Here is a 17,177-nt window from a genome sequence, read left to right on the forward strand (position 1 = left end):
ACATTTTGATTTAGTTTGTTTATTTCCCAAATCCAATGGGTATTTCGAAACTCACTTGTTTATAACTTGAGATGTTTTACAGGAACCAGAAAGCAATTAAAACCTTTGAATTATCAGTAACTTTAACAACTATTTTCAGAAAATTGACTGAAAATGAATATAAACTCTTCAGAGATAACTCTTGAAGATAAGGGTAGGCACTTTGTTGATCTCCCAGATGACATCCTGTTTACAATTTTTAGCTATTGTAGCACACAGACTCTTTGTCGAATTTGTCGCACCTGCTCACGACTAAAAGATCTGGCATCAAGGGACTGTGTATGGACTAAGGAGAGTCCAAATTACAGACTAATGGTATTTCCAGGAGATGTAAATATAACATGCAAAGGAAGTCCTAGACAAACCAGTGCACAAAGAAGGTAATTTTATTCTTCAGTCTACCTGGGAACAGATCTCCTGTACTTGGCTATTGCAATACAGGTATACCAGTATTGTGTATAACCACAATCATTCGACAATTATGGAACTTTCAACAAAATGTATTGCAGTATTGTAAATACTGGAATACATATTGTACATGTACCATGATTGTGTTTATACATGTACATGTACATGTTTACACTAATTTTTATTCAGATAATTGTTAAGAATAGTACGAAATAATAACGTTACATTTCCTGTATTTACGTTCACATGTTTGTGATGTTTCTTTCAACTTGTATGGGCTTCGCCATTGTAAATATCATATGCAAAGTAAACACAACGCACAGTACATATCCGACTTACTTAGTTTATTCCACACAAAAATAAAACAGATTTGTTTTTATTACATTATGTAGCTTTTTATTTATTCAAGTGTTCATTAAATTTAACAATTTGACAATATATATACAATGATATAAATTAGGCAGTGGCTATTTGCCAGCTCTGTCAGATTAAAACATCCTTATTTTAACTGGCTCAATAGCCTATGTTTGTATTTCTATACAAATGGCTATTTTACCGGCACCAGCAGTATAGTGAATTTGTTAATTTGTAGGTTTTTATGAAGAGTGAAATTTAATATTCACTTTTGAAAAGTACTATGAAAATGTGCACTGTCAACATAAATTAAATAATTTATATGGATGTATCGGTAGTTAAATAAGTAAACAGCATAATATTATCATTTGAGACATATACAAAATGTATATACACTGTAATCGTTTAAAAACATTTATCATGTTTATCAGTCAAAGCATAAATAACTTTTAAGAATGTATAGCAAATAAAAAAAACAAAAAATAAATGTTGCCTATATAGCTAATGCACAGGTTTATATGTACTCAGAATAATCTTTATTTGCAAAAATATCAATGTTTACAACTGAAACTTTATTCTTAACTTGTGTGACTGAAAAAGTTTTAGATTGGTTAAAAAAAATAGATCAACTTAAATTTTGGTAGTGTTACTTTAACCATTATTGAGTTACACTTTATGCCCCTTTATAAATTGAAAAATTGCACGATCTATAAGAAAATCAATTTAGATAGCATCATATTCAGAAACATAAAATCACATAACCATGATGCTTTACTAAAATGTCCTGGAGAGAACACTGATAAATAAGAAGATGTAACATGTGTAATATGAGTGTCAATAAGACAACTCTCGTTCCAAGTCAAAATGTATAAAAAGTGAAAGATTATAGGTCAAAGTATGGCCTTCAATACAAATATTTTCAATTTTTCTAATAATAAGATATAATCTAAACCTGTATGTTTAAAATATTTGGTAAATCTATAAATACAAAATTACATGCACAGAATTTCAGTAATTCCCCTGACTAATGTATGTCCATGGCTATAAAGTTTTAGATTGGATTGTTAGTTAGTTACCTTTGAAATGTAAAAACTTTTTATACTTTCAGGAAAAGAAAAATTCTGTTAAAAGATAGATGTAGAATAGCAAAGAACTGGGAAACCAAGATTGTAAAGGATACACAGATTGTCAAACATAAGACAAAGTATGTACAATGATATGTATATATTCTTATGGCTAAGATTACTGAGTCTTTAATCAATAATCACCTATTAACGTTGTACAAAAAATTCATTAAACTAAGTAGTTTTTTTTTATTGTAGTTAAATAAATGATATTAATGATTTTAGATTTTATAAATGGGTTACAATTGTAATTTGTTGTCCTTGTATAATAACAATTATTAGTAATTTCAGGTTGTTTAATGTGTTATGGCAATCTTTCAGACATACATGTACATGTAATAAGGATGTAAACATGTTGACATGATTTGAATCAGAACCTCGCTTTTGTTTAACTTTAACTCCCTATTCCAGGTTTTGAACATTCAAAAACTGTAGATTTTTCATACTTGAGGAAGAGCACAACTTAAACAGAAACGATATACATTTGTACATGTACATGTAACATGTACAAAATTGTAACATGTACAAATTTTTTAAAAAGCCAATGTGATTGAGCTTTGTTAAATTGTTGTTTAGAACATGGCAAATCACTTTATTTTATAACATTTTACTATTCATGTAATACCTTTGTTGCTTATATGCATATGAACTTTTTATTCCTTTCCAAGCAAATTGAAATATGCATACAATATCAAGCATACATGTATATTATAATGACATTTAATTGCATGTCCTTTTTTTTTTAGATTGATGCCTTGGGCTAGACTACATGGACAGAAGCTTTATGTTTCCAATGCAGTGAACATTAATTGTTATGATGTATTTAATAACAGTACAGTAAAAGAAGATGTATCAAACAGAATCTCTGGCTGTAATTATGATGTTACCAAATTTGTGGTCAATGATGATGTTCTTGTCAGTGGATTTAGGTAGATTTTATTTATTTAGAGTAAAGTTACTGTAGAATAAAAAAATTTGCAGAAATAAAAGCATTAAACTAATAAGCTATGCATTTATATACTTGATATGAAATGCAAAAGATATTCATTGGACATTCATGATACAGTATTTAATGTACAGTGTTAAAATTCTGGGGCTGATGATCACCGCATGGGCTTCAACTATGTGAAAACATTTATAACTCAAACTAATCTCAATATACATGTATATACATGTAGCCTGCATGTATTTATGTGAGTAGAGTGTATAAAAACATTATTTAATATACAAGATAAGTTACAAGATAACAAAAGAAAAACCCGTATAAATGATCATTATCATTATTTTTAAGTTAAAATCCTGAAAATATAAGCTGAGAAAAAAACTTGTAAAAAAGATAACTTGTTCACCAGACACATGTTTCATTTACAAAAGAGTTATAAGTGACACTCAATTACAAAAAATGATTTAATTTCCTTGTGTAAAGTATGTTAATTTTAATTTTTTCAAAAAGAAAACTTGGACTCTGAATAAACAAACAAACAAATAGTTTATTGCTAATCAAAGCACCCACAAGGAGCAGAACAATCAACATTAATTACAAGTGTTTCAATATGATTTAAGATGCAATGTTATATAAAATATTTATTAAGACAAGCAGAAGAATACAACAAGCACAGTGTTAATAATATATTTAGGTTAAGAAAAAGGGGGGGGGCACTGGCCATTACTACATCTATATATCATTTAAGGAAACTTTCCTATAAGAGGATAAATTTTCCAATAATTTTCCGAGTTTTTGGAGTATGAAAATATCTTCAGAAGACATAAGCTAAATAAATTGTGATTTTATATCTAAACCACTAAAATTTTAAACCGTTGTTTTATTTCATTTTAAAAGTTGCGATGAATATTTGACATTTTGTGGCACTGAAGAAGTAAATGAATATGATTGTTTACTCTTTCAATTATAGAGAGGGCAGAATTATAGTATTTGATACTATTTCAAAAGAAAAGAAGTTTGAATACAGTTTTGATGAATGTGGTGATACACAAGCTGTAGCTGTGTATAATGATACAGTTGTGGCAGGTTACCAAGATGGATCAGTTAAAGTAAGTGTGTAGCTGTGTGTATTACTATTAGATATTTATCCTGCAATTGTGTGTCTTATATATTTACAGCCCAACAGATATAGCTAGGCAGTTTGTGTACACTAAAAGTCTATACATATATTGCGCTAAAGCTCCACCCTCTGTGGGACTACATCTGTATTGCTGTTGACGAGTGTTGTATGAACCTGGGTGACTGTAGAGTGTGAATTGCAGTCACATTCCACTGACTATTGCTTGACCTTTAGCTTATGCAGACTATAGATTAATTTACATTTTGTTTGATTTTAAGAATTTATTTCGAGCCATATGAATTTAACCCATTTTGTGTTAACAGACACAAACATAAAAGCATGATTAACTCAAAACTTCAATGTGTACACATGTAACACACAAAATCAACCATAAAGCAATGTCAATTTCAGCATGTTCAGTGAATTTTAAATTCAATTCGAAATTATGAGGCGTAGTACAAATCATTCACTTTTATTTTAAATCGAGATGCTGTTTTATTATTTATTTTTACTTTTAAAATTAGTTGTAATGTTATAATAAATAATTATTTATTTTGAGCGATGTGTTATTGTTGACCATTCGAGATTCTTTTATGTGAACCCATCTTCAGCTGATTGTGTTATTTTTAAAATAAATGTGAGTTTTTCTGTCTTTCAAAGCAAAAATAGAACATTTATGCAGAAGTTTTGTTTAATATGTTGATTGTTCAATGATTTCAATTATATTTTGACTACAGGTTTTAAATACAAAGAAATATGATTCCTCTGGTGTGGTCACTATAAACAACTGTAGTAACGGTGCCAGTATTCCAAACAGGGTGTGGTCAGTTGCTACAGCACCAGATGGAAGGTAACTTTCAAAATTTGAAAATTATAATAAATTCTATGGAACTCAGTTAAAAAATTCTGTATTGTCTTTCTTATCTTTCTGGTGTTTTAACCCTTGAAATGAAGTGCCTGTATGATGACTGCTTCCTTGACAATGGAGATAAAAAATTAGTATGTAAAAACATTTTTTCATTAAAACACATTTTGGTGATTGATAACATTACTGTATTTTCAATATTGTCTCTGATAATAATAAGAGTATGTGACTTGTAATATGTAAGTTAATCCCTCTATCATTTTCTCATCTCCTGGCTTTACTTGTAATATTGCCTGTCTACATGTACATCTGTAAAGTCACTAGATGCCAACAAATGTCTTTTGACTGAAGTTGGTGTTTGAATAAGGCAATCATACTGTTGCAAACCTTTTACTTGTGCTAACTAACATAAAGACAAACAAGTAATGCAACGTAAATGTGTTCGACAATAAAAAAATAGTAGAAGAAGATTACTTTGTTAGTCTTGTATTATTTTAATTTTAGTTTCTTGTGTACAATTTGGAAATTAGTATGGCGTTCATTATCACTGGACTAGTATATATTTGTTTAGGGGCCAGCTGAAGGACGCCTCCGGGTGCAGGAATTTCTCGCTACATTGAAGACCTGTTGGTGACCCTCTGCTGTTGTTTTTTTATATGGTCGGGTTGTTGTCTCTTTGACACATTCCCCATTTCCATTCTCAATTTTATTTTTTATACTATTTAGTATTAAATGAAAAAAAGATACTTTATTCAAATATCAATTGTAATATGTTAGTTTTAGTTTGTAAGTACATTTAATTGTAATTTGCAGCACATTTACTGTTGGCAATGCAGGTTTGGAAACAAATAGAACTCCTGTAGAAGTGTATGATCTTGAAAGGTATGAAATATTAGTGAAGAATTAATTGATGAATGATTACGGTCAGTTAAGTTTCGTTTGAATTTGTGAATAAAGTTGTCAGAAAAATTTTTGTAACCAAATTTTCTTTCTGAGTATTAATTGTGATCCATCAATTCTCCCTGACGTTGGGTTTTTACTTCTTACTGTTTGACTGCCAGAGAAAAGGCATTTCTCACTGAAATTCTGCAGTGTTGTGACCGCTGTTGCAAAACAAACATTTGTTGTATTGGTGTATAAGAGATTTTTGTGTCTTTTGAGTGATATCAAACAGATTAAAAACTTTTATTGTGTTGACAGTAAAAATATGGAACGTGTGATTTCAAATCATTTTTGTCGAGCCTGCAACTTTTGCAGAAAGCTCGACATAGGGATAATGATCCGGCGGTGGCGGCTACGGTGGCGGCGTTAGCTCACTTCTTAAAAGCTTTATATTTTAGAAGGTGGAAGACCTGGATGCTTCTTACTTTGTACATAGATGCTTCATGTTAGGAAGTTTCCGTCAGTCACATGTCCAATGTCCTTGACCTCATTTTCATGGTTCAGTGACACTTGAAAAAAAAGTTCAAATTTTTTGTAATGTTGAATTCTCTCTTATTATAAGTAATAGGATAACTATATTTGATATGTGCGTACCTTGCAAGGTCCTCGTGTCTGTCAGACAGTTTTCACTTGACCTCGACCTCATTTCATGGATCAGTGAACAAGGTTACGTTTTGGTGGTCAAGTCCATATCTCAGATACTATAAGGAATAGGGCTAGTATATTCGGTGTATGGAAGGACTGTAAGGTGTACATGTCCAACTGGCAGTGTCATCTGACCTTGACCTCATTTTCATGGTTCAGTGGTTATAGTTAAATTTTTGTGTTTTGGTCTGTTTTTCTCATACCATATGCAATAGGTCCACTATATTTGTTGTATGGACTGATTGTTAAGTGTACATGTCTAGCGGGCAGATGTCATGTGACCTTGACCTCATTTTCATGGTTCAGTGGTCAAAGTTAAGTTTTTGAGTTTTGATCTTTTTATCTAATGCTATATGCCATAGGTCAACTATATTTGGTGTATGGAAATATTTTATGATCTTTATGTCAGTCGAGCAGGTTTTATTTAACCGTTACCTCATTTTCACGGTTCATTACACAGTGTTAAGTTTTTGTGTTTTGGTCTATTTTTCTTAAACTATAAGTAATGTGTCAACTATATATGTTGTATAGAAGCATTGTTAGCTGTACCTGTCTGCCTGGCATGGTTCATCTGACCTGGACCTCTTTTTCAAGGTTTATTGGTCTTTGTTTAGTTATCTTTGTTAATGTTAAGTTTATGTGACAGTTGTAATAAACCTTAGCTTTATACTTAGGACTATCAACATAATAACAATGATTAGTATAGAAGGCGAGACATTTCAGCGTGTGCACTCTTGTTTAAAAAGAAAAGATTTAAAGCCATTAAATTTTCTTGATAATCGTAGTACATTTTAGCATCATTAGTTCTTACTTATACATTAAGGTATTTCTTCCCCCATGCATAACATTTAGAAAACTTTGGTCTCAACTGATTTGAATGGAGTGTAACTGATGGGTCATCTGTAGACAAAACGTCTGTTAGGTGTATTAAATTTTAAGCCTGGTATCTTTGATGATTTTAAGTTTTATTTGCTTAACAGTTGTAGATTACTGCACAACCTAGGATCTGGTCATAAGAGAGGAGCAGGTGTATTAGATATAAAGTATGAGACATCACATATAATGTTGACCTGTGGATATGATACAAGTCTACGGTTATGGGATCTCAGGACTCTGTCATGGTTAGTACTGCTTCTAAAATATTGTAAAGTTTTGTTGAATAAAATCATCACCTCACAGTGATATCATTTAAATGTAGTTAAAATATAGACATAAAAATGCATCATATTTACTTTATAAATCAGCTGTGAAACAAATATAGATTATACCATCAAGATAATTAAAATGGAAAGACCATCTCATTTGATGAAATATTTTCATGAGGAAATAGAAAGGGAATTTGAATAATTAAGGGATTCTACCACAGTAGATTTATTATATATCATAACTGTTCAGTTGGTTAGAAATTTAACCAAGTTGCTCAAGCAAGAGCCACTGACAAGTGTTTGTAATACAAGTGCCAGAAGAAGGTATATTATTGTTTCATTTATATGAAGACCAAAGACATTATGAAAATGAATAGTATAAATATAAAAGAAAGAAGATGTGTTACAAGTTTAATTACTACATTACCATTTATAGTTCTGGATTAACTCACAATTAATCATCTAAGAAATTTGAAATACAAATAAATTTAAGATTATGAGTATGCTTTCTTCTTCCATTTTAATTACTTAATTAAGGACTTTTACCTAGAGCATTGTTTTTGATAATTTCTTACCATTTCAAAAGTTTCATTTGAATCTACGAAGTGCAACTGCATAACATTTGAATAGAGTACAAAAAAGAGTGAAACTAACAGTTCAGAAAAAACAAGAAAAAACCCATTAGCATTACATTTACATAATTTTATTTTCAAAAATCTAAGTCAACAATTGTGAAGTTCATGTCTATTTACTGATGATATATTGGTGTTTGATAATTGTTTACAGTGAAAAAGAATGGACAGAACCATTTGATACAGAGTTATCTTCTATACAGTCAGATGGAAACAATGTGATGTTAACTGGAACATTTCAGTATGGAATGACAAGATTATGGGACAAAAGATTAAACGATCCAGTGCAGGTAATTGTTTACAGATAAAAAATTCATTGATACAACCATAGGCGGATCCAGGGGGGGGCCCTGGGGGGCCCGGGCCCCCCCTTTTGAGGGAAAAATTTGGTTGATTATATAGGGAATCATTGAAGCATGACTGGAGCGGGCCCCCTCTTAGGTCAGTCAGTGGGCCCCCCCTTAGGAAAAGTTCTGGATCCGCCACTGACAACTTTCTTTCTTATATTGTTTGACATCTAGATCTTTTTACCAAGTCTTTCTCTAGGAATAGTATTAGATCTCCAATGGTTGTCGAAAAACTAAGGATTTTCTTATCCCAGGAATGAATACCCTTGGACGTATTTGGCACAACTTTTTGGAATTTTGGGTCCTCAATGCTCTTCAACTTTGTACTTGTTTGACTTGTTAACTGTTTTGATCTGAGCGTCACTGATGAGTTTTATGTAGACAAAATGTGCGTTGGCATATTAAATTATAATCCAAGTACCTTTGATAACTTTTTTTTCTTTCTAAAAAGTTTACTACCAATGCAACAATAAGAGAGAAATATGTTGCCAATATATTAATTTTGGAATAAATTTAGCAAAACCAACTCGTGATAAAATTGGGCATTTGCAACAAAAGTAAATTAACATATGAATGATTTATACTGTTTAGGAGCACATATATCATTCAGTTTGTGTGTATACTATTATGCTTTATTATTGGCATGCTTCAAAACCCTTAGCTGTATGACCTCATATCATTGATAGCAACCACCATAAAAAAAATCTTTATCAGAATCTTAATATATATTACCTCAAGTCAAGTGAAAAACATCTACTGGAGATGAAAATAAAGTGAAATATGATTTGGAATTTTCAATATCACTCACCACATCAAACCTCAACCAATATAACCCCTTGAAAGCATTCTTTGTGCCCTGTATCATTTTTATTTTTTATTTGCAAAACAGGAAACAAACAAATTGTCAAAAAGTAGGCGAATTGTCCCCTAGATTTTCACCTCTGAGTTACTGTGAAAGTACTTTAATTCGTGGGTATCAATTTTCGTGGTTTGAGCAACATTTACATGTTTGTGGGTTTTTAAAATTTCGTGAATTTTAGTTTTCTAAAAAAGTACAATTGAAAACTTGAAGCCAGTAGAAACGAAGGTTACAAATTGTCTGGATTGAAGGAAAATGCAAAGTCATTACCCTGTGTAAATCGTAGTGTTACACTTATTAACCTGAGATAGAGTAATCAACAGAATAAAGACCATCAAAGGTGTTAATTAGGTCATAAACATGTCACCTAAAGAAAACAGTTACATTACCAAATGCTATAAAGTATCTTGAATTGTAAAATAATTCTTATTAAAAACAATCCCAGCATGAAATTATGATATCCCATACGTTCGAGAATTATGAGGATATAATCATAGACTTTATCATAGCATATTAATACTGGAAATCTAACTTTCAGCGATCAAAAATATTTTTTTATGAGAATTAAAAAATCAAAAGTTGTACAGTTTAGGTTTTTATACGCCCATCTATCTGGCATAAACTTGTCGCACTGTTACTTGAGAACGACTTATCCAAATTTCATGAAACTTATTATAGTTGTTTCTTATGATGGTCAAATGATCTGTATAATTTTTGGTGAAAACAAGATTAAAACTTTTTGTGTTACAGCACTTTGTAACTAAAACAGGGGGGTGTTTTTTTCACATGTCGCACCGTATATCAAAAACAATTTTTGATTTTTGCTTAAAACTTTACACAATTCTTAGTTATATTAATCTTAAGATCTGTATACTTTTTGGTGATGATTCAAAATTTTATTTTTCAGTTATTTAGTATTTTGTAAAAAAGGGGGAGGGTTTTTTTACATGTCGCACCGTATCTCAAAAACAATTTATGATTATTGCTTAAAACTTAACACACTTCTTTGTTATATTAATCTAAAGATCTGTATACTTTTTGGTTTGGATTCAAAATTTTATTTTAGTGATATTTATTTTTTTTTGAAGAAAAAAAGGGGGGGGGGGGGCGGGTGTTTCATATGTCCCTCTGTATCTCAAAAACAATTTATAGTTTTTGCTTAAAACTTTCTCAGAAACTATTTATGATTATTGCATAAAACTTTCTCACGAGACGACGGGCGTATCATGTGCTCAGGGCGCAGCTGTTTATTAAAGATTAAAGGGGTATAATCCTGCCTGCAATTGTAGTTCATAGTGTGTTTGCCCTGTGACTACTATTATTGTATTCTAAGATTTGGCAATATCCAATATATTCACTAGATCATGAATATCAGTAGTCAAAACCTGCATGGGGATCTTTCCAAGTCTTTATTTGGAAAACGATTGTTTCATTTTTCGTTGGACACAAAAAATTTGTGGATAAAGTCAACCACGAAAGCCGCAAAAATTGGTTCACCATGAATAAAAGTACTTTCACAGTATATAACATCATATATCAAATTATAAATGCAAGAATTTTAATGTTATTAATATCTCATTACAGATGTATTATTGTGGTCAGAAGAGGTCCCCTGTGTACTGTTTGGATACAGATTTCCAGAGATTATTTGTGGCTTTAGACTGGGGAATTCATATGCTAGACTTCACAGTATACAATTCACATAATAAACATGTAATAAGGTGACCTATAGTTGTTAATTTATGTGTCATTTGGTCTCTTGTGGAGAGTTGTCTCATTGGCATTCATACCACATCTTGTTTTAAATATGTATACATTAAAGGATACATTTTTATACGACCGCTAAAATTGAAAATTTTTTGGTCGTATATTGGTATGACGTTGGCGTCGTCATCCAAAGTCATTTGGTTTTTGCACTATAACTTTAGTATAAGTAAATAGAAATCTATGAAATTTGAACACAAGGTTTATGATCATAAAAGGAAGGTTGGGATTGATTTTGGGAGTTTTTGGACTTAGGGGCCAAAAAGGGCCCAAATGAGCATTTTTCTTGGTTTTTGCACAATAACCCAACAGTTTTGGAATTAGGGGCCAAAAGGGTCCAAAATTAAACTTTGTTTGATTTCATAAAAAAAATAATTATTGGGGTTTTTGATATGCCAAATCTAATCGTGTATTTAGATTCTTAATTTTTGGTCCGGTTTTCAAATTGGTCTACATTAAGGTCCAAAGGGTCCAAAATGAAACTTATTTTGATTTTAACAAAAATTGAATTCTTGGGGTTCTTTGATATGCTGAATCTAAACAAAAAAAATTAAATTTTGTTTGATTTCAACAAAAATTGAATATATGGGGTTCTTCAATATGCTGAATCTAACCATGTATTTAGATTTTTACTATTTTGGCCCAGTTATCAAATTGGTCCACATTTAGGTCTAAAGGGTCTATAATTGAACATTATTTGATTTCATAAAAAATTGAATTCTTGGGGTTTTATGATATGCTGAATCTAACCATGTATTAAGATTTTGGATATTGGACCATGAAAGGTAAATGTTCAATTTCAAATTTTTAAGTTTTTTATGTTTAAGTTCTTAGACCACATTCATTCTGTGTCAGAAACCTATGTTGTGTCAACTATTTAATCACAATCCAAATTCAGAGCTGTTTCAAGCTTAAATGTTGTGTCCATACTTGCCCCAACTGTTCAGGGTTCGACCTCTGCGATCGTATTAAGCTGCACCCTGCAGAGCATCTGGTTATGTCTGTGCATTTAAACAAATGCACATTCCTTTACTAAGTGCACAAGTGGAAAGTAAACAACTAGGTCTTTTTAATTACATTGTTTTAATTGTATTTATGTATGAAATATGTCTGAGGATAGAAATGAGTTACATTAATAAGGACATCCTACGGTTGGTGATAATTTTCAAAATAATGCTCATTAAAAAGATATGTGATATTTACAAATACTATATGTTTTTAGGGTATTTATGCACTGACTTCATATGATTAAACTGTAATTTTTAATAGAAATACATTTATATTATATGAATTAAATAAACTCATCAAAGATACTAGAATTGAAATACATTTACATTATTATATATATTTAATAAACTCATCAAAGATACTTGAATTGAAATTTTGTATGCCAGATGTGCTTTTTTTCTAAAAACGACTTATCAGAGACACCCAAATCTAAAATATTAAAAAGTTCAAACAAAGTATGAAGTTGAAGAATATTGAAAACCAAATTTACCTTTAAGTTTTGCTAAATAGAGCTGAGGTTATCTATTTTTGGAATAGAAAATTGTAATGATATTTGGAAAAATCCAACATTTCGTAAACAGTTAAAGTCATAAGAAACGAGTGACCGGTGAAAAATAATGTTCTTCCAATTCTTGAACCAATGCATACAAACATCATTAACTTAGTCTTCAAGAATTTTTCATTTCTTTCACATAAATTTCGTATAATCATCAATTTTTTTCTCAATCGGTCAGTGTTGTTGTGAAAATATGGCAGGTAATTAAAGTTCGTGTTCTGAAGCCGAAGTTTAACGATTGTCACCTGTTTGTCAACAATCAACAAAAAATAAACAAAAAAGCATGGAAATTGAGAACGTGTTTAACATGTAAATTCAGATAATAGTTTATTTTAAGGACGTCCATGCGTATTGTGATCACCGGGTTTTTACGAGATGGGTCACACTGAGGTCACTTTCCATACGGAAAATATGTCGGGGAATTGCCTCCTGGAAGGAAGCAATTCAAATAAAGTAAACTTCTTCTAAATATGAATAAATTAAAGAATTTTCTTCAAGAAAAGTATATGTACATAAGTTTTATAATGTAAACTATCCATTGAGGTATAAAAAACATATGCACTATTTTTTTAATTTGAGGTTTCTTATGACTTTAATTTATAAGTATTACCATATCAATGAGAATTCATGTAAACACAGCAGTGCTCATTCGCAGATTTAAAGGGGGGTTGTCATTCCTTTTGTTGGAAAAATTCGGTTGATTATATAGGGAATCACTGAAGTATGATGTACGTTTTGTCTACATAAATCTCATCAATGACGCTCAGATAAAAAAAGTTAGAAAGTCAAACAAGTATTAAGTTGAAGAGCGTTGAGGACTCAAAATTCCAAAAAGTGGTACCAAATATGGCTAAGGTAATCTATTCCTGGGATAAGAAAATCAAAAATATTACGAATAGTTCAGACTTGCAAACAGTTTATAAATTGACCATGTAATTGATATGCATGTCAACATAGAAGTGCTGACTACTGGCCTGGTGATATTCTCGGTGATGAAACGTTCACCAGCAATGGCATCAACCTTAAGGGAAACCCCAAAACTGATCCAGATCAAAGATCATAAGTAAAGGTGCACAATCCTATTATATGGTTAAGATTGTGAGAGAGTTAGCAATGTTGATGTCAGACTATTATCCATCTATGAGTTTGAATGTCACTCTGGTATCTTTCACCCCTCTTTAACAAGGAATAGCAATTGTGAATGAGGAGGGTTACAAAATATTTAATCACAAACATATGCTGTGTCTATATTTATTCCAAATTTAAATTAAAAGCTGTATCAAGCATGAATGTAGTGTCCATGGTTCTCCAAACTGTTTGGGGTTAAACTATTGCGGTTATACCAATCTGAAACTAGTGGAGCATTTTATATGTTATGTGACAATTTATATAGGAACTACAAGACTACAAGACTACTATAAAGTTTAGGCACACCATTAAAGTGGACACTTGTTTGGTAACTTATTCTGATTGGAAAATTCAAAGTTTAACACAAACAATGAAAATTTGTAATCTATAAAAATATCTATGCAAATTAAGTTACAATTTTTTTACTCATTTTATCTACTGAAAAAATGCATGTTTTTTTCATGAATTTACAAAAATGCAACAATATGCCATATTTCAATATACAGTTTGGTTGGGTCCCATCATTCCCGAAAGAAAGACTAACGTATGGTTTGAAAATGCTTTTTGAAAGAACAACGTAAAGTTGTCAGTTGTTCCATATGATACATAATTTCAATTTTACATGAAAACAACAGCTTTATGTAATTGGATTTGATGTAAAACCAGTATGTTTACTCTTTATTTAGTATTTAGTTTTTTATGTTTTGTTTGTATACTGTTGTTTTGCTGTTTATCGCTTTCCTTTTAGCCATGGACGTATACATATGAGTTTGAATGTCCGTTTGGTTATCTTCGCCTCTCTTTTTCAAGACTATAACAAAAAGGTCAATACTAATACACTTGGCGTATGACTGAATAACCATAAACTGTACTTCGGACAAGTGCTCCTAGTTTTATAGGTGCAGTTGTTTTATTGTATATTAGAAATCTAATATTGCTGTGAGTAGTCCGATTGTCAAGTTTTATTTTGTTCAAGATTTTTGTTTTCGTTTCTCGGAACAATCAATTGGCTGTTTAACTTTAAAATTGCAGCAGTTTTTTGTTTCTAGATAGGTTGCAAACTGACCAAAAAGAGAGTCCGAAAATACCAAGAGCACATCCAAAACTCAAAAGTCGAAGTTGAACTGATACTGAGTAACGTCTTGAAAAAATTCAAAGTAAAAAAGACCCGGAATAGAAAAGAATGAGAAAAATGACCCCCCCCCTCCCATAAAAACTGTGGGAGTTATTAAGTACTCCGGAAGGATAACCGCACCTGCTGAAGAAGTGACACCCGTTATGGATGTTTGTACACATTCGGTGGGAAGTCACAATCGTAGAAAAAAAAACCTCAGATTGTGGAGACGACTTTTGGACCATATACGTTTAAACATGCAACCAGCATATAACTATCATGATGTTACTAAAATACCACAACTATATAGCAGTCTCGTGGGATACTTTGGCTTTACTTTTTGGACCTTTTGGATTATAGCTCTTCATCTTTTATATATGCTTTGGATTTCAAATATTTTGGTCACGAGCATCACTGAAGAGACATGTATTGTCGAAATGCGCATCTGGTGCAACAAAATTGGTACCGTTGATTTTATTAGAGCGTTGCACATATTATGGAGTTCTGTTCAAACTTTTCAGCTTGAAGTGCAATGACTGGACAAATCAGATATAGAAAAATGTGACTTGAAGTGATAAAATATCTTCCCATAGACTGTTGCCTTGCCAACAGGTCGTTGAGGTAAAAAGGTGTTTCGCTCCATGTTAAGTATATGTATATATACATTTTATGTGAGATGGAGATTTTTTTTATATTTTATATATGCATGATACTTAGAACCAGATTTTTTATTTCATTTAACCTTTCTTTTCATTATTCAAAAATTTAAGTGATCACTTCGCATATGCTAATTTTGTTTATTTTTAAGGTCTTATTGTAAATACTTATATTTCAGTGTTAAAAATATTATGTTGTAAACTGTATAAAGTAATTTCCATACCATTTTTAAAATATTTAATATACACATTTATGAATAAAATATTAATTTACTATTAATGTATCTGAAAGATATGCAATACAAGTGTTTATATTCAGAATCAGTAACTTTTTTTACAGAAACTTTGTTTCGTTGGCCTTTTCATTTTTGCTTGATTCTAAATATCCAGCGATTGGTCCAAAAACAAAGTGTAGTCCTATCTGTACGAGCCTTGAAATCCCTGCTCTGATCAAAGGTAAAATCCCTGTATCCCGTCGCCGATGGACGACATCTTCTAGTACATTTATTCTCTCGTGTATTTCCTCTGTAACCCTGTAAACTTCCCGAGTTTCTTTAATTATATCTCCAATTGATTCTTTAAAGTGCTCCCTATTTTCTGCGAGGCTTCTTTTAACACTATCATAGTAAGATTGAAGCCTGGTGACTCTGTCCTTTAATATGAAAACAAACATTGTCTATCTTAATAACATATTTTGGAATTTCCGTGACCTAAATGGTTCGCGAAAATTAATATTTTTATATATATAGTATAGTAACAATATTCAAGTCTTGAATTCGTTTCATATCTTCAAAATTGTCATCTTACATATCTGAAACCAGTCTTTTAATAATAAAACAAACTTGTTTTGTAGGAATTCACATTGAAATATGTATACATTTAATTGACATAACTTATCATTTGCTTTGTCGAGAAGATATTTTTTTTTAGTCTAATAACTATAATAGTTAATATTTCCTAATCTGTAAATGGTAAAATCTATGCTTTTATCGTATACATGTTATTGTTTGAAAAAAATGAAAAATGTATAATAACTTACAACCAGGTTGTTCATATTGGTTATCAGTGTTTCGATCGTAGAACTCTGACGCTTTACTTCATCTTGCAAAACGATTATGTTGTGATAAAAATATGCCGTAGTTATAACCAGACAGAATGATAACACAACAAGTCCGTCTTTTACCTCCATTGCAATGAGGGAAAAAAACCTGTTACGTCATAGCAACTATTAAACATTTACCCTTTGTCTTTATACAATTATCTAAATATAAGTCACACAAATCATGTGATTTTAAAGTGATCGGCCGATATTTTAAACGTTACTCGATATTTGTTATAAATGGAAAATTAACAACTAATATTAAAAATTAAAAATGACTTCAGCTGTTGTCCTTTTGACATATTCTCCATTTCCATTTCAATGTTATATTGTAACTACTTTCGCTTTACCAGTCGGAGTAGCTGAATTGCTTCTTCTTGAAGTAAAACGTTCCTTGAAACGGCAGTATAAGACGTCATTTGTGATTCG

At 31.0% G+C, this 17,177-nt stretch overlaps 1 protein-coding gene and 1 long non-coding RNA gene across 2 annotated transcripts; one reads left to right on the forward strand and one right to left on the reverse strand.

Moving 5' to 3' along the window:
• The first annotated feature begins 3 nt into the window (after positions 1-3).
• LOC139520655 (F-box/WD repeat-containing protein 4-like) lies at positions 4-12,554 on the forward strand. The gene is made up of 9 exons (XM_071313507.1): positions 4-419; positions 1,910-2,005; positions 2,672-2,854; positions 3,839-3,977; positions 4,726-4,838; positions 5,667-5,735; positions 7,421-7,561; positions 8,372-8,507; positions 11,008-12,554. The coding sequence occupies exons 1-9, from the start codon at positions 154-156 to the stop codon at positions 11,146-11,148; spliced, it is 1,284 nt and encodes a 427-aa protein (XP_071169608.1). The 5' UTR covers positions 4-153; the 3' UTR covers positions 11,149-12,554.
• A 3,318-nt stretch (positions 12,555-15,872) lies between these two features.
• On the reverse strand, positions 15,873-16,828 carry LOC139518540 (uncharacterized). The gene is made up of 2 exons (XR_011663399.1): positions 16,689-16,828; positions 15,873-16,301 (listed from the first exon to the last, which is right to left on the reverse strand). It is a non-coding gene; the product is annotated as an uncharacterized lncRNA (long non-coding RNA).
• Between the last annotated feature and the right edge of the window lie 349 nt (positions 16,829-17,177).

This window comes from Mytilus edulis, chromosome 4 (genome assembly GCF_963676685.1).
Source record: "Mytilus edulis chromosome 4, xbMytEdul2.2, whole genome shotgun sequence".
Lineage (NCBI taxonomy): Eukaryota > Metazoa > Mollusca > Bivalvia > Mytilida > Mytilidae > Mytilus > Mytilus edulis.

Bases quoted from the DNA above. Each gene is read 5' to 3' on its own strand.
- LOC139520655 (XM_071313507.1), top strand. From the start codon at position 154: ATGAATATAAACTCTTCAGAGATAACTCTTGAAGATAAGGGTAGGCAC. The intron at 420-1,909 runs GTAATTTTATTC...TTATACTTTCAG, and splicing joins CAAACCAGTGCACAAAGAAG to GAAAAGAAAAATTCTGTTAA. The intron at 5,736-7,420 runs GTATGAAATATT...TTTGCTTAACAG, and splicing joins GAAGTGTATGATCTTGAAAG to TTGTAGATTACTGCACAACC.